Raw genomic sequence first — 19,161 nt, forward strand, 5'->3', positions numbered from 1 at the left:
ATTAAATTTCCCAACAGCCTCTCATCTAAAGGCGTTGCAGTTATTGATGACAGTTTGCCTAGATCCAGGAGTTCATTAGGGATTCCAAAATGGTGATAATCATAATCTTATCATTCCTCTCGCATTTATTAGCTAGAATTCTCTATGAAGAAGAACTTGCTGTCATTGACTATCTGGTTACCCTGAGCCACGGTTTATACAATAAGGGCAAATTAAATGCCTGGATCTTTTTCTGTTATTCACTAATTTCAGAGTAAAAAACGGGATCTTTCAAAAGTGACCACTGAGTTTAAAAGATTTTTGTTAGTTTCTAGTTTATGTTTCTATGTTTAAATATAAGCAAACACATACATATCATTTTTATTCTCTCCCTTATCTTAAATAAAAAATAACTATTCATGCTGTACTGACCCTTGCTTTTTAAACTTCATATACACTAGAAATCATTCCACAGCTACATACAGAAATCAAACTACCTTTCGAATTTCAAAAAACATAAAGCAAATTTAATATCAGTGATCTAATTTGTAAAAGTCTGTTTATTACACTCAGTTTCAGTGTTCAGGGCAGGAAATGCAAAATAAATTGGTGAGTCCTACATAAAACCGGAATGAAAACCAAAAAAACAGTACAACTAAGCTTTTAAAAATACAGAGAAAATGTTTTCCCATCATTAAATGGATTACAAAAATTTCTTGCAGGCAACACTAAAACCCACAAGCTTTTTTTTTCTTCTAGTTTTACTGAGATATAATTGACATGCAGCATTGTGTGAGTTTAAGGTGTACAGCATAATGATTTGATCATTTCAATCATGAAATGATTATCACAATGAGTTTAGTGAATATCCATCATTTCATATAGATATAAAATTAAGGATACAGAAGAACTTTTCTTGGGATGAGAACCGAAGAATTACTCTTAATTTTTATATATAACATGCCTCAGTGTTACTTATATTTATCATACTGGACATTATATCCCTAGTACTTTATCTTTTAAATGAACATTTGTACCTTTTGACTTTGTCCAATTCTCATTCCCCTCTCCCCAAACCTCTGGTAAACACAAATTTGATCTCATTTTCTGTGAGTCTGTGTACTTGTTTTCGAAGTACAGCTGACCTACAACACTGTTACTTCCTCAACATAGTGATTGGGTATTTCTATACATTTCGAAATGATCACTATGATGTCCAGTTATGAAATGTTACCATACTAAGACACTACACAGTTATTTACTATACTCCCCACACTGTACATAGTAATACACATATATATAGATATATATACATAAAGCTATTCATCACTTAAATTCAAATGCATTTTAACAACCCTGCATTTTAAAAAATTAATTTATTTAAATTGGAGGCCAATTACAATATTACAGTGGTTTTTGCCATACACTAACATGAATCAGCCATGGACAACCCTGCATTTTTACTCCCCAACTCCACGTTTACTGTTCTTTGACATCATGCTTTACATATTTTTGTTCTGTGTATCTCAACTACAATTATTGTGGATACAGATAATTTCACTCTGCTTGTCTTTCAACCTTTCTACACGGCTAATTCACTATCTTTGCCTTCCTTTCAGGATTTTCATGTTTCTAGTTGTGGCCTTTTCTTTTTCAGTTAGAAAAGTAACATTTCTTATAAAGTTGGTTTGTGGGTGCAGAACTCTTTTGGCTTTTGCTTGTCTGTAAAACTTGGATCTCACCACCAAATGTGAATGAAAGCCTTGCTGGTTAGAGTGTTCTTGGCTGTAGATTTTTCCCTTTCACCACTTTAAATATAAGGAACCATTCCCTTCTGTTCTGCGTGGTTTCTGCTGAAAAGTCACCTCATGGCCTTATGCAAGTCCTCTTGTTTGTAACTTGTTGCTTTGCCCTTGCTGCTTTTAAAATCCTTATTTTATCTTTCTTTTTTTTTTTTTGAAAGCCAAAAAAAAAGTGTCTTCAGGATTTTACAGGTGCTCTAAAACCAGTGATTTCCCTCTCTCAGTCCACTCAACCCCTTCCTTATGGTAAAATTGAACAGCAAAAAAAAAAAAAGGTCCTGACCCTGCACAATGAGCAGCGTGAAGCAAGAACTTAAAATGAATCCACAATCTTGGATGGAATGCTGAAGATATAATGGTTATCACCTTCCTTTCAACCATCACTTATTTCTGATTTGGATCTTCATTTAAAATATGCATTTCCTGAATTCTTCTTAATGCCTTCAGAATAAATGAATATGTGATCAGAATGAGCAAATGCATGTCTTCCTCTCCTGTCAAATAATAATTGATCATCAGAGTAGGGTGAATTCAGGTCTCTGTTAAGATATTATAATGTTGACACCTTCTGCAGAATTTTGGGTTTTGATACAAAGTTCTACATTTATGTTAGAAGTAACTACTAGAAAACCAAGCAAGAAATTAGAAGGTACCATCATAAATGAATGACAGTTTACAATGCATAGACATTAAAATAGTTCAAGTTTAAAAATAAAATAAAATTTAAAAAAAATAGTTCAGAATAGGACTAAGGAGCATTCGGAAAACGGTGACAAAAGTAATAAGAGAAATTACTGCTGCTACAGCCATATTAGTTTTATCATAACAATTATCAGTTTGTTCTGCCTTCTTTCGATTTTGCTGATTTTCAAATTTTCAGTCACCAGAGAGCAAGGCAAGTCAATCAATCAATAAATTCAAATTCAGAAATCAATCAGTAAGATCACACTTCTAAAGCATGTTAGATGTCTGTGTCCTTTCCGAATTGGAAAGTTTTCAGTTATTATGTCTTCAAATATGTTCTCTGCCCCTTTCTCTCTCTTCTCTCTGGGACCCATATAATACAAATATTAGTACACATGATGTTGTCTGAGAGGTCTCTTTAACTGTCTTCATTTCTTTTTACCATTTTTCCTTTTTCATTCAGCTTCAATGATTTCCAACAATGTTTTCCAGCTTGCTGATCCAATGCTCTATATCATTTAATCTACTGCTGATTCCTTCTAGCACATTTTCATTTCAGTTATTGTACTCTTGCTGTCTGTTTGGTTGGTCTTTACATTTTCTAACTCTGGTAAAAACTTCTAACTTCTTGCTCTATGGATCCATTCTTCACCAGAGTTCCTTGAACATGTCTTACAATCATTACCTTGAGTTCTCTATAGTACATCACCAATCTCCACTTGACTTAGTTGTTATTCTGGAGTTTCATCTTCATTTAGAAGATTATTTCTCTGTCACCTCATTCCGCCTAACTTGCTCTTTTTATTTCTGTGTATCTGGTAGGTTGGTTACATTTCCTGATCTTGGAGAAGTGGTCTTTCGTAGGAGACCTCCTGTGCATCCCAGCAGCACTCTCCCCTCTGGTCACCAAAGCTATGCGCTCTGGGGCGCCCCCTAGAGGACTGTGTGGCTCCTCTTGTGACAGGCTGGCTATTGTGGGTGAACTGGCTGGTGCTGGGTAGGCTGCCAGGACCAGCCTTGCACAGAAGCTGCCAGAGACCCCAGGTGGTCCCAAGGCTAGTGCTGGCTCACAAATGGTCAGAGTCAGGTTCTAGAGTGGGGAGTTGTGGGGCCTGGGGCCCCAGATCTAGGGTTAACCTGCTAGAGGCAGGGCCAGTTCCTGGCACAGCTGGTTGTGGGTCCCAGGTTCTGTGTCCCCTAACTGGTGTTGACCCACTGGTGAATGGGGCTGGATCCCAGAGAAGCTGGGCTGATGGGTCTAAAGGGGTCCATCTCCTTTAATAATTTCACTTCCAGATCCTCAAGACTGGTAAAGAAGAAGAATCGCCACATAGGAGTTCTTAGTCAAATGCTTTTCAAAAATTTTTAACAACACAACCTTGTTTCAAAGGAAATTTTATATAAAACCCCAACATATAAACATATTAAAGTGGTATTTTCACATTGCATATTTCATAGGTTAAAACAGTGTTTATGAACAGGAAAATTTGAAATCAGGATTATAGATGACAGCGGCCACCTAAAGTAAGTCTCACATCCATAAAAGCAGTTTGATCTTTTTATTATTAAAAATTTCAAACAGAATTGAAATTCTGGGACACAGTAAAATGAATTCTCACATACCCATTCTCAGCATCACTTGTTATCAATACATAGTCAATGTTCTTTCATCTCATGCATCCTCCACTTACTGCCCAAGGACCCCCTCCCGACACACTCTGACCTTCAGGATTTTTCTGAAGGAATCTCTGACAGCATATTTTACCTCTAAGTATCTGAGCATATGTATCTGAAAGCTAAAGAGTCCAACACAATGCTATTATCATACCTAAAAATGTTAACAACTTTCTTCATTATCTGAAGTGCTACCTAGGTCTCATAATTACAGCTTATAACCTGTTCTATCCCCTCACCACCAACCCTGCAGCCTCTCAAAAGCGTGGTACTCTCCCCTCCCCCACTCTGGAGTAAGGGGAGCTATAACATCCCTTCATTTCTCATGACCTGACTCAGACAGGCATGGAAGAGTTAAACAGAGGCTTGGGTTGGAAGATAAGAAAGGTAAGAGAGAAGAAACACGAAAACAGAAAATCTGTCAAAATATGGGTTATTTTCTGGATCTAGGCGCTTGTCTGCATCTCATCATCAGCTGTCTTCAAGTCCAAGCCCAGGAGTGAAGCACTGAAAGGAAGAAATGATTCGTTCTCCTAAAGACACAGGATCTGCTTTCCTACTCTCTGTTTCTCCTCTGAGGACCAGTATCTTCCTTGGCCGCTAAAACCAGGAATAAACACTCCTTCAGGGAAGACTCTGGTTCCCAATCCACAGAGAGTGTGGCCTCACCCTAATGCATCAAGAAAGTAGATCAGAACACACTGCAAAAACCCCGTTAGCTACACAACACATCTATATATGCACAGAGGTGGTCACTCTGTTATACAAAACACAAAGACCACAGTCAGCGATGAGTAGAAACCTCTAATTGAAGTAATCTGATTCCCTTATTGATAAGGGAAAGACAAGTCTAGATTCATTAAAAACTTTCACTGAGCTGCTCTGGACAAAGATGTGAATATATGAGAACATGCTTTGCAAAATATAAGAGGACAATACAAAAATTAAGTGTTGCTGGTCAATGTTATCAGTGAGGGTGCAGTCACTTGATGTGTGACATTAGGCAAGTCACTGAACTTCTTTAATTTCAATTTCTTTTTCTGCTGAAAGTTAAGTGAGATAACGTACTTTTACAAAGATCTACTATGTTAATATGATACGATAAGAAGTAGACAATGCCAGTTTGGTGGTATTCTTGCCCCATCATGAGAAAACATCACAGAAATAGAACTGAGGGACATTCTACATGTCTGACCAGTACTCCTCAAAAGCGTCAGGGTTATAAGAGACAAGGAAAGACACAGGAACCGTCACAGATTGGGAGTGCCTAGGAGAAAATGACTACCAACTAATCGCAGTGTGAGATTCTAGATAGGCTCCTGGAACAGAAAAAGGACATTAGTGTGAAATGCGTGGAATATAAAGAAAGGCCAGGTTTAGTTGATAATACTGTGAAAAATGTTAATTTCTGGTTTTTAAATTAATAATAAATATTCAAATAACTTTTTACTTCCAAATAGTTTATTTTCTCAAACACCTCCAACATCTCTGGCCAAGATACAGGAAAGTTTAAATGTATAAAAATAAAAATGCATGCACCAGTTTCCAAAACTGATGAAAAAAGTACCACCTCAACACGCACACAGTGAACTCTTTGGTTTGAAATACCCTGCTAGTTCTGACTGAAGAAATCTTCCTGAAACCCCAGCACCTTATCCTTCATTTGGGTCATGGCCTCCTATTCTGCCTTCTGCGGCAGCAATAACAAAAGAGCATTCCTATCTTCTGCCCCACAGGCAACCTCTCATTGTCACCAGGAGTGTAGAGCGAGGCACACACAGTGCTCAGTGAAGGCCTGGTGAACTGAGCTGGTGTGGCTCCTCTCACACACCTCCTCTTTTGTCGCCTTCATCTCCGTCTATATAGGAAAGAAGAGGGGGAGGTGAGCAGGTGCTACGAGCCACAGGCAGACCAGAAGGGAAACGGCACTTCCTTCTCCCTGCAGGGCTCTAGCTTCTGCCACTAATGACGCTACTCAAAACCGAGTCGGGAATGTTCTTCCAGCCCCCAAGTCACAGAGAGAAGCCAACGCCTACGACGACGCTGCTTGGGGTGCACAGACCTGTGAGGGTGATGTCGTCCTCATCCTCGTCGATGATCTCCTCCTCAGCGACGTCCAGGGAGCTCTCGGTGATCATGTCGTTGGGCTCCTCCACACAGGCCAGACCTGCATAGCTGTTAAGAATATCAGCACCAGGAACATGCTCCACAATGACGGCAGGGAAAATAGCTGGATCACCAAGCTGGGAAGGCAAGGGGAAAAAAAGATTAACCAAGTTTTGCTTTTGTTAAATACAACCCAAACTGATTTATACTGGACATCAATTTAGTTTTCACATCATCAGCTACTTGTATGTATGTACAATGTAGTATGTACTACAATGTATGTACTAATACATACATTGACAATCCTAGGCTACAGAGAATATACATCTACTATGACCAAATAATTTTGGGTCTTTTTTTTTTAACTTTTTACTTTGGGTTGGGGTACAGTCGATTAACAATGTTGTGACAGCCTCAGGTGAACAGCGAAGGGACTCAGCCATACATACACGTGCATCTGTCCTCCCCCAAAACCCCCTCCCATCCAGGACGCCACATGACACGGAGCAGTTCCCCGTGCTTTACAGTAGGCCCTTGCTGGCTATCCATTTTAAACGCAGTGGAGAACTTCCCGGTGGCTCAGTTGCGCCTGCCATTCCAGGTGACGTGGGTTTGATCCCTGCTCCGGGCAGATTCCACGTGCTGTGGAGCAACTAAGCCCATGCACGGTAACCACGGAGCCCGCGTGATCTACAGGCAGTGCTCTGCAACAAGAGAAGCCACTGCAGCGAGAAGCCCACACGCTGCACCGGAGAGCAGCCCCCACTTGCCACAACCAGAGAAAGTCCCGCACGCAGCAACGAAGATGCAGTGTGGCAAAAAGGAAAAAGAAAGATCCCATGTGTAATAACTAGGACTCAGTGCAGTCAAATACATTTTAAAAATAGATAAATAAATATAGCGAAGTGTACATGTCCATCTCTAACTCCCTAACTATCCAATTTTGGGTCTTAATAGCCAAGTTTTCACCAGGAATTTCTATAAAAGTATGTTTTTAAAGTGAACTAAACTAAAAACAAAAACTAGTATCATGAATAAGAAGTGGCATACGAATAAGTATACAATTAAATAAAACCTCAACCAAAGTTTCTTGGACAGAAAAAGATCTGTGAGCTTAATAAATATTACATCGTCACTTGGCACACAGGCTGTGTTTAACAATTGCTTTTGACTGAAATGGGAAAATTAACTTTCACTTTCTATTCAGTCATAAGATCAGGGAATCTCGTTTCACAGATGAGGAAACTGACCCAGAGAGACTTTTTAATAGCCTACTCAAATATCAGTTAGTCATGAAAAAAAATTCAATGCTAAAATGAAAACCAAATAAAATATGCTTTCTAAGTATTCCATTGTTGTTAGTCGCTAAGTCGTGTCTGACTCTTGCAACTCTATGGACTGTAGCCTGCCAGGCTCCTCTGTCCAAGGGATTTCCCAGGCAAGAATACTGGAGTGGGTTGCCATTTCCTTCTCCAGGGGATCTTCCTGAGTCTCCTGCATTGGCAGGTGAATTCTTTACCACTGAGTCATCAGGGAAATCTCCAATCTAAGTATATATGAATCATAATACTATATAATAAGGGCTGTCTACAAAATAATTATTTCTTAAAGTAAAAAGGCAGACACTTTTTAACTTGTCTCATATTGCTCTCCTTGTCATATGGTAAGAGTATTATTCGTTACACTTCATATTAATGTTTCTCTGCAAATCATCATCTCCTAAGCCACTAATACATATTAAAGTCCATTGATTTAAAAAAATCAATTAGTGATAGACCTCATTAAGTTTCTACCTCTTTTACTTTAAAAATTAAAAAACTTCAGACTTTAAAAAGTTGTAAAAGTAGCACATTCTCTTACAACCTTCATTCATATTCCTCAAACGTTAATACTTAATCACATTTATCATCCTCTTTCTATATTATTCTTTCTATATCTATAGTTTTTGTGATTTATTTGAAAGTGGAAAACATATTGACCCTTTAACCTTAAACACTTAAGCGTATATTTTCTAAATATATGATCATTATCTTATATAAAGATAGCACAATTATCAAAATTGTGCTTTAATTGTGCTTTAATTATCAAAAAGTAACCTTGATACAGCACTATTATTTAATCTATAGAATTTACTTAAATTTCTCCAATTGTCTCACTAATGTCTTAAAAATTTTTTTTTAAATTGGGATCAAGATCATAATTTTCATTTGGTAAATATCATGTTTCTTCATGACAACTTCTCTAATTTAGAACAATTCCTTTCTTCTCCTTTAATCTGGAGCAGTTCTTCAGTTTGTCTTTCATGATCTTGACACTGGAAAAATAAAGGCCATTTGTTTCATAAAATGTCTCCCAATTTGGGTTTGTGTTAGTAACTCAGCAAGAATACCAAAAAAGCAACGCTGTGTCCTTTCAAATACATCTTATCAGGAGGTCCAAAATACCAATTAGTCTCACTATGAGTGATATTAACTTTGATCATTTATTTAGTTTGGATGCGGTCTACCAGACTTCTCTACCATTATTACTGTATTTCCTTTTATAATTAGTAAATATCTTATGGGAAGACAGCTCATGTAAATATCCTTTTTCTTAAAATATGTAGGGAGAAAATATTATTTATGACTTCATTATAACTTAAGCATCCTCAATCTTTTAAAATTAATATGTTTGTAGCAGTGCACAGAAGTTAAACACTACTGCAAACATAAGAATTTAATCACCCAAATTAAATATATGATATCATAGGTACTAAATACCATCCATGCCTTCAAGAATGCTATGTTCTGAAATTTATAAATAATATTAATACTAAAGCATATTTGGATGGTTTTATTTTCAAATGTTTCTTCCTATTTCAAGAGGAAGTTAGTGAGAAGTAACCAGCTGTCCAAATCCTAAGTTTTGGAATAGAAAGAGGCTCAAACATTACAAAGAAAAACACACACAGGGAGGCGCTAGAGGGAGCATCACATAAAGGGCCCCAGGACAGTCACTGCCTTGCACTTCTCTTTGGCGAATGAACTGTCGCACAAGCAACCCAACCCAGCAGGGCCCGTGCTTGTCACAACACTTCTTTTCTTCTCTCCTAAGAGCTCAAGTTAAGCTCCTCATCTAACAAGGCTAAGCCCAGAGTGAGTTAATTTTCATGAATTCATTTTATGCCACAACAACTCTACACATCAGGTAAGGATATGGCTTATTATCTCTATCTATTGGCAAATGAAGAATTAGACTAAGAAATTTACCCAAGGGGGTGTCCCTAGTGGTCCAGGGGTTAAGACTTGAAGCTTTCACGCAGGGGACACAGGTTCAATCCCACACGCCATGCTATGTGGCCAAAAAGTTAAAATATTAAAAAAAAATTTACCCAAGATTAGCACTAAGTCCGGAGAAGGCAATGGCACCCCACTCCAGTACTCTTGCCTGGAAAATCCCATGGACGGAGAAGCCTGGTAGGCTACAGTCCATGGGGTCGCTAAGAGTGGGTACGACCGAGCGACTTCACTTTCACTTTTCACTTTCATGCACTGGAGAAGGAAATGGCAACCCACTCCAGTGTTCTTGCCTGGAGAATCCCAGGGACAGAGGGGCCTAGTGGGCTGCTGTCTATGGGGCGCACAGAGTCAGACACAACTGAAGTGACTTAGCAGCAGCAGCAGCAGCAGCAGCACTAAGTCAGAGACAGAGGCAGATCAATGCAATTCACAAGAGAATCCCTCAAATGGAAGCAAAGAATTCCTCCCTACCCACATTTATTTGGCTCTTGAAATTTGGAGAGTGAGTATTTAGACTGTGGCTATTAAGAGGGATCGCTCCAAAATTTTTCTGAATCCATACAGTTCCCAAGTTTCAAATAACTAAAGCTGCTTGTTACTACTTTCTACCTCATCCCAGTCTCTTATCCTGGAAGTGGATTGGAGCTGATGGCTCTGTTCTCCAGGTATACAGGTGTTAGGAGACACCCAGTCATGTACTCCTATAACCAATACTGCTTCCCTGGTGGCTCAGATAGTAAAGAATCTGCCTGCAAAGTGGGGAGACCTGGGTTCAATCCCTGAGTTGGGAAGATCTCCTGGAGGAGAGCATGGCAACTCACTCCAGTATTCTTGCCTGGAGAATCCCCATCGACAGAGGAGCCTGGCGGGCTGCAGTCTATGGGGTCGCATTGAGTCGGACGTGACTGAGCGACTAAGCACAGCACAGCAGTGCCCCTCTCCAGAAGCAACCACTGAAGCCAGTATCTTTGTTCTGTAACAGAGGCAGTCTATGCATAGTCAAGTATATTCTAATTTGCTTTAGACAATCATTTCTAGGGCACTTCCAGGTTTTAAGATGTACTTTAAACGCACGGATATGAAAACTGTCTGTTTACAAACTTACATCAGAAGAGATTACTCATTTTTAATGGGCTAAATGCAGGGGGAGGGGGAGGCAGTCATCTACGCACAGTGGTCACATACCTTCTGGCTTTGCTACTGATATTAGCTAATATTTATTAGCACCAGGCATTTTGCTCACTGCTTCACACGGATTACCACCTTATGTCATCATCACAAAAACCCAATAAGAAAGGCACATCAGATGATTTACCTTATACACGAGAAAATGAAGTCTCAAAGAGAAGGAAAACAGTTCACTGTAAGTGGAAGAATCTTAACCTAAAGTTGACTCCAGAGACCAAGTTCTTTACCTTTTCACTATTACAGCCAGCCTGAAACATGATGCTGTTTTGTTCTGGAACTTTTTTCCCCTTTTACGTATTTACTTAGCTCTGTTTAGAAACACAGAATAGGTGAGGAGCTGTGTTTGGGGCATGACTTTCAGTGTTATCTTTTCCAGGACTTCTCCAATCCAAATCTACTATAAACCACCTAGAGGGCACAGCCAGCTCCTGCCACTCCCAGGGACTTCCCAGGATCACTCCCAACTTGGCCATACCGTCTTCTCCTTCTAGATACTGGCTCGTCTCATGAAAAACACAGGCCACTCTTCTCTAGTCCACTGAGATGTGTATTCACAGTTATTCAACTCTTAATTTCTCCAGGGTGCTGTTAATTCATGTACAATAAATAGACCAACTCTGTGTCTCAGGTAACCAGCCTCAATCTGTATACACAAAATAGATCCAGGAAACCCTTCTCAGGTGACTGGAAAGACACTTCCCCTCTATAACCATAAAGAGAAAGAAAATACATACTCCAGAAAAGCCTGCTGCTGATCTGGGCTCATGGTAAACTCCTGCCTTATAAACTGATTGACTAAACTCACTGACTACTGACTGAGTCATTAGGAACTTTAAAACTTCATAACCACACGTTCTAAAATTCCTTGTAGAGCATTCCTGGGGGCTCAGTGGTACAGAATCTGCCTGCCAACGCAGGAGACACAGGTTCAATCCCTGGTCTGGGAGGATCCCACATGCTGCAGAGCAACTAAGCCCCTCGCCGCAACTGCTGCAGCTCAGGTGCCCTGGAGGCTGAGCTCCGCTACAAGAGAAGCCCGAACACTGCACCTAGAGAGCACGCCCTGCTCGCGCAACGAGAGAAAAGCCAGAGGAACAATGAAGGCCCGGCACAAACAAAAATAAATTAAAAACAAAAATTGTTTTAAGTAATAAAATCCCTGATAAAGAAATGGACCCTAATCTCTTGAGTGAAAACAAAGATGGTAAAATTTCAAATACTGAATTTTCCTAGATTTCAATTTTTTTTAAATAAATAAAATATGGGGACTTGTTGTATTAATTTGCTGTAGCTGCTATAACAAAGTACCATAGGCTACATGGCTGAAACAGCAGAAATGTACTCTCTCTCAGTTCCAGAGTCTGCATGGCTGATATCACAGCGATGGCAAGGTCAGTTCCTGAGGGCTGTGAGGGAAGGGTCCAGCCAGGCCTCCCTCTTTGGCTTGTAAACGGCCCTCTTCGTGTTCACACAGTGCTCTCCCTGTACGTGTCTCTGTCCAAGTTTTCTCTTCTTATAAAGGCACTCATCATATTGGATCAGGGGCCCACCCTATTCCAGTATAAACTCATGTTGTATCCACAACAATCCTGTTTCCAAGTAAGGTCACATTCTGGGGGTCAGGGCTTCAACATTTGAATTTGAGGCGTGGAGAGCAATTCAGACTATAACAAGATTCAAGTTAATTTAGCCTTAAGTCTCTCATTTGACAACTAAGTCCCTTGACCCTAAACAATCTCAGTAGCTTATGACAATGAATGCTAGTTGCTCAGTCATGTCCATGGACTGTACCCAGCCAAGCTCTTCTGTCCATGGAATTCTCCGGGCTAGAATACTGGAGTCGGCTGCCATTTCCTTCTCCAGAGGATATTCTCAACCGAGGGATCAAACCCAGGTCTCCTGCATTACAGGTGGATTCTTTACCATCTTTATGGCAATTAAAAAAAAATACATATATATATATAGCCATGACATTAAAAGATGCTTGCTTCTTGGAAGAAAAGCTATGACAAACCTAGATAGCATATTAAGAAGCAGAGACATTACTTTGCCAACAAAGGTTCATATAGTCAAACCTATGGTTTTTCCAGTACTCATGTATGACTGTGAGAGCTGGAACATAAAGAAGACTGACCACTGAAGAACTGATGCTTTTGAACTGTGGTGTTGGAGAAGATTCTTGAGAGACCCTTGGACTGCAAGAAGATCAACCCAGTCAATCCTAAAGGAAATCAATCCTGAATATTCGTTGGAAGGACTGATGCTGAAGCTGAAGCTCAAATACTTTGGCCACCTGATGCAAAGAACTAATTCATTTGATAAGACTCTGATGCTGGGAAAGATTGAGGGCAGGAGGAGAAGGGGACGACAGAGGATGAGACGGTTGGATGGCATCACCAACTCAATGGACACGAGTTTGAATGAGCTCCGGGAGACACTCTGGGAGATGGCCAAGGACAGGGAAGCCTGGTGTGCTGCTGTCCATGGGATGGAGAAGAGTCAGACAAGACTGAGCCACTGAACAACAACAAAATAGTAATTCAGGAATAGTAACAGGAATTGTTACAATAGTAACAATAGTAACTTGTTATAACAGTAACAAGTAATTCAGGAATGTTAACAATAGTAACAATCAATAGTAACAATAGTAACATTCAAACATATTCTACATATATCATAAAAATAATATATAAGAATATATATAAAATAATATATACAGAACACATATAATATGTATAAGAATATATAGACAGAATATATATTATATATATACTATATAAGAATATATTATATATTACATAACATTATATGATCTATATAACATATTCTTATATATATAAATGCATTCTTATATAAGAATATATTCATATATATATACACACTTGTTACTATTCCTAAATTAAGATTAGATAGTATCCAAGTTTCTTTACTGAAGACCATCAAAGTTTATCTACCTAGTTTTGCCATATCACTTCAACCAGACTCCTTCCTAAGATTTATTTAAAACAAGAATTTCAGGAAGGCCAGAGCTAATCATAAAATGGCCACATTTCTAATAGTTAGCAATAAGATGTAAACTTCCTTTAAGAAATAAGGGAGTCAACACTTTACTGATGAACACACAAAAATACTACGTTTTATTTGGCTGGCTACTTAAAAAATCTTTTTCTCCAAATCCTCTAAATCAACTTTAAAACCTCTCCTCTTTTAAATAATTATATTAAATAAGCATCTCCTCTTCGGTACCTTTCACTTGAATCAGGGAATCTAAGTAAACTCTATCTGTGGTTATCAACCCTGACTATACACTGAGAAACATCTAAAAATATCAGTACCTTACCCTATATGGGATCAAATATATCAGAATATCTAAGCATATGACCAGCACATGTTATCAAAGCTTCTCAGATGATTCCAATGAGAATGCAGAGGTCAGAACCACTGCTCCTGAGAATTACAAGATTCTAAACTGCATTCTTGGGACTTCCCCTGGTGGTTAAGACTCTGCCTTGCAATGCAGCGGACAGGGGTTCGATCCCTGGTCAGGGAACTAAGATTCCACACACCACAGGGCAACTGGGCCCAAGCCCAGGTGCAACAACTAAAGAGTCCACATGCTGCAACTGAGACCCAGTGTGCTCACATAAATTTTTTAAAAATTTAAAAATAAACTGCACTGCCTAAATTGAGTCAACTCTTATTATTTGTGCCAATGTCTGATTTCCTAGTAATCCAAAGAGACAAACAGTTATATTATTATGTTATGAGATCTTTTGCTATTTGGCACTTGCTGATTACTTTCCTATTTGCTTTTGAAAGAGAATCAAAACAAATCACAAATGATGGGTGGGAAGAGAGAGGGAAGGCTTCTTAGAGTTGGTAAAGAATTTGCCTATCATGTGGGAGACCTGGATTCAATCCCTGGGTTGGGAAGATCCCCTAGAGAAGGGAAAGGTCACCCACTCCAGTATTCTGGCCTGGAGAATTCCATGGACTGTATAATGCACAGGGTCACAAAAGAGTCCAACAGACTGAGCGATTTCAACTATTTCCATAAACAAACTACAGTAATAAACTGTAGTAGAAATAAAATGACTAATACAACAACAAACAATAGACTGGCTTTTGACTGTTTTGCAACTTTAGTGAAAGTGTTAACAGCTCCAGACAGAAAAATGCAAATACCAGTTTCCGTTTCTATTAATTTCAGGTAAATTTATGACATGTGATGAAAACAAAATTAATAATTTTTTTAGCAGCAACAATAAAAATCAAACCAAGTGTTAGGAGAGAGACAATTCCCCAAATTTCAACAGTGTCCACTATACAGTGACTATTTGTTGTGGGTGATGATATATGTGGCAATACCATCAAGTTAAAAAAAAGAGAAGATACCAGTCTCTAAGCAGTATGGTACTATTCTGAGAGAGCTTGCTTATTTCCTCGGTATACCACAATCCAAGCCCTAGGCAGATATTTAAGGAACTATGGATCACTATTCCAACTCAATTATTAAGTTTATTCAACAAGTTTTGGGATATAAAAAAGCAAAAGAATTTTCAAAGAACTTGTTTGCCAAGCTTCTCCAACAGCAGAGCTCAGTCTTGTCAGAGGCTGTTGTGAAACATCCTGCCAAGATCCCTTATGAAACGGCTTAAAATGAAATATCTATCAAATGCTTTCCTAAATGAAAAGCTGATTAAAAACAGTCTTTAAAAACCTCCCCAATGCAGGGACTTCCCTGGAAGTCTAGAGGTTTAGACTCTGCACTTCCACGGCAGGGGCCACAGGCTTGATCCTGTGTGTGGTGTCAAAAGAAAAGAGATTCCCCAATGAAGACAATCCTTCTCAAAGGTAAGATGCAAAATGAGCACACTTCCAAGTTGCTTGTACCATTTCTTGGGCCTCCAGTTGAGGCAATACCGGGAACAGGCTGGGGGCCCACTACTCCCACAGCCTTCAGTGTCCCCCTGCACTCCTCGGCCACTTCAAAGAACACACAGACTAAGCACAGTGCACTTGCTCCAGAAACCTCTCTTTCAGAGAAATTCCTGTGCCCTCTTTTCCGATCAGAATGCTGTCGAAGCCTCATCCTATGAAGACACCACTTCGAAATGACTTCCTTCACCTTTGATTTAAAAAACAAAAACCCGAGACCTTACTCTATCAGAACAGGATCTGACAATATTTACCATGCAGCAAACGCACCAGAAATACACACAGTGAAAACAGGATGTAACTTTAAGCGCTCAGGCTCTAGAGTCAGAATGACCCTATTTAAGGCCAGACTGTACAGCGTGGCCTGGGTGCTTGAACTCAGGCAAATTATTCAGTCTCTCTAGGGTTTAGTTTTTGTGTCCAACTAAAATAAGAATAAGAATATCTTCAAGCTGTAAAAATTCAATAACATGTAAATATATCACTTATACTGCATGGCATATATTAAGCATTCAATATATCTTCTTGATGATTAAAAATCCTTCAATGTTTGATTTAGATAAAAGCAAGCACTCTTAAAACTTGACTTACCACAAACATATATATATGCACACACATACAAATCAAATCACACTGTACACACTTTAACACTGTTACATGTAAACTGCATCTCAATATAGCTGTTTGTTGTGTGTGTGAGTGGGGGATTGACTTACTGAAATCTTACACTGACAAGCATGGTTTTTGTTTTGTTTTGTAATGTGGCCATGACACTCCACATGTGGGATCTTAGTTCCCTGACCAGGGATCAAACCCAAGCCCTCTGCATTGGAAGCATGGAATCTTAACCACTGGATAGCCAAGGCAGTCCTTTTTGTTTTGCTTGTGGTAAGAATAAGTCCTCTCAGAAAACTAGTGCATGAAATACTATAATCTATGGTTTTTCCAGTGGTCATGTATGGATGTGAGAGTTGGACTGTGAAAAAAGCTGAGAGCCTAAGAATTGATGCTTTTGAACTGTGGTGTTGGAGAAGACTCTTGAGAGTCCCTTGGACTGCAAGGAGATCCAACCAGTCCATTCTGAAGGAGATCAGCCCTGGGATTTCTTTGGAAGGAATGATGCTAAAGCTGAAACTCCAGTACTTTGGCCACTTCATGCGAAGAGTTGACTCATTGGAAAAGAGTCTGATGCTGGGAGGGATTGGGGGCAGGAGGAGAAGAGGACGACAGAGGATGAGACGGCTGGATGGCATCACCGACTCGATGGCCGTGAGTCTGAGTGAACTCCGGGAGTTGGTGATAGACAAGGAGGCCTGGCGTGCTGTGATTCATGGGGTCACAAAGAGTCGGACACGACTGAGCGACTGAACTGAACTGAACTGAATGTGGCTATCAGTACCAGCAAATAACATTTAGCTTCAACTAAAAGCAAAAGCTGGATACATATGTGTGTTCATGTTACGCAAATTTATCAAACTGCACACTTACGGTCCATGTATCCTTGTGTTTATGCTATACTCCAATAAAAAGTTTAAAGAGCAGAGGTTCATATGCTAGGAGAAACAAAACTTGAAAATGTCTTCAACTCAGTATTCTCTAGTTCCCTCAGCTCTGAGCACTGTCCTCCCAGAGAGGTGAAAGGAGTGAAGCTAGGGGGAGGAGACTTGAGACCAGGCCAAACACTGGAGTAACCTTTCTTTATCCCCTCCTACGGAACGCAATAAAATGCAAGAAAACCTTTAGCCACAGCACATCTTGGTGAATACACATGCACAAAATTAGGGTGACTGGGGAACAACATGAGTCAAAATCATAATCCTTTATACAAGCTCCCATGGTATATTTTTTTTAATTATTCTGGAGGACTTCTCTGGTGATGCAGTGGATAAGAATTCTCCTGCCAATACAGGGTTTGATCTCCTGCCAAACGTGGGTTTGATCCCTGGTCTGGGAAGATCCCACATGCCATGGAGCAACTGAGCCCATGGGCCACAACTAGTGAGCCTGTACTCTGGAGCCCATGAAAGCAACTACTCCAGCCCGCGTGCCTTACAGCCTGTGCTTGGTAACAAGAGAAGCCACTGCAATGAGAAGCCCTCGCACTGCAACTAGAGAAAGCCTGCATCCAGCCCAGCACAGCCAAGAATAAAATAAAAAAATACTATTTTAGGGGATAGATTAATATATGAACATACCTGTATTCCAAGAGTATAAAATATCACCATTGCCCTTTCTATATAGTTTCCCATCCCCAATAACTTCCACTGTTACCAGTTTCCAAAGTGCATTTTAAATGTTTTCAGGAACTGATGCACATAAAACAAGCCAGGATTGTGCAACTGGTCTCTGGGACTCAGCAATAAGTCCTTGGAAAAGGATTCTTCACAGCCAGATTCTCAGCATACTTTCAAAGTCTGTCATTAAAACAGCTTCATTATCTGCAATTGAAACACTTCTGTTGACTGACTCAAGCTCTCTTTATAGGAACTGAACCCTTCTAGTCTCATTTTAAAAGAAAAGGAAAAGCTGTTTTAGCAACCAGGCAGCAAGTCTTAGGGAGCTGCAGTGCACCACACACTGGTCTAATCCATAAAGTTTTTCTGACTGAAAGTGTAGTGCATAAATCTAGTTTTTAAATTTTTTAATACTTAAATGTACTGGGGGAAAAGCAAAAATCCTACTTATCACAAGTGTAATCCTATAAAAGGCTACCTACTTAATATTCTTCCAGATTCTTTTTTTCCTTCAAGGTTCCTTTTTATCTCTGATATAGGTTACGCCTCTGGACTTTCTCAAGTCAAAGACTCAACTCCAGTGCAGGTGCTGTCACTTTACAGCTGTGTTTCTGGGCAAACATACCCTTCATTCCTCCAGAGATGCCTCTCTACAAAGACGCTCTTTAGTCAGAAAAGGAAAATCAGTTGCCGTACTGTACACAGTGTGTTGTGAGGATCAAAAGAGAAAATGCACACTGCCTACAGAACCTGTAAAGCTAAGAGACAATAAACAGCACTTTATATAGTTAGATGGGCTTCCCTGGCAGCTCAGACAGTAAAGAATCTGCCTGCAATGTGGGAGACCCGGGTTCCATCCCTGAGTCGACAAGATCCCCTGGAGGAGGAAATGGCTTACCACTCGAGTACTCTTGCCTGGAAAATCCCATGGGCAGAGGAGCCTGGCGGGCTACAGTCCATGGGGTCGCAACGAGTTGGACATGACTGAGCGACGAACACTTTCATATGGTTAGACAAACACCCATCTTGAAATTAGCATACTGGTCATGTGTGCATGCATATGTTTTGCCAGGTTAAAAACGAATTAGGGAACTTCTCTCTTTGACTTGAAACTGTTTAAATGATTCACTAAAGTTTAAGATAACTCATGCACCAAAACCTCTTCGGGGCTACCAGTTTTATGCATTTGGAGATTGTTCCCTGGCAATTTCTTCAGGTTGTTGTTACGAGTACATTTTCATTTTAAACAAATTACCAAATATTGATCACTACTGCACA

At 39.6% G+C, this 19,161-nt stretch overlaps 1 protein-coding gene across 8 annotated transcripts in view; it reads right to left on the reverse strand.

Moving 5' to 3' along the window:
- Positions 1-19,161, reverse strand: part of ELF1 (E74 like ETS transcription factor 1) — a 122,476-nt gene that overhangs the window by 23,483 nt on the left and 79,832 nt on the right. For all 8 annotated transcript variants that reach the window (XM_070799986.1, XM_070799987.1, XM_070799991.1 and 5 more), the window contains one exon: positions 6,202-6,382. In XM_070799986.1, coding sequence (XP_070656087.1) covers positions 6,202-6,382 — 181 coding nt within the window. The remainder of the gene's footprint in view (positions 1-6,201; positions 6,383-19,161) is intronic.

Source organism: Bos indicus, chromosome 12 (assembly GCF_029378745.1).
Source record: "Bos indicus isolate NIAB-ARS_2022 breed Sahiwal x Tharparkar chromosome 12, NIAB-ARS_B.indTharparkar_mat_pri_1.0, whole genome shotgun sequence".
NCBI lineage: Eukaryota > Metazoa > Chordata > Mammalia > Artiodactyla > Bovidae > Bos > Bos indicus.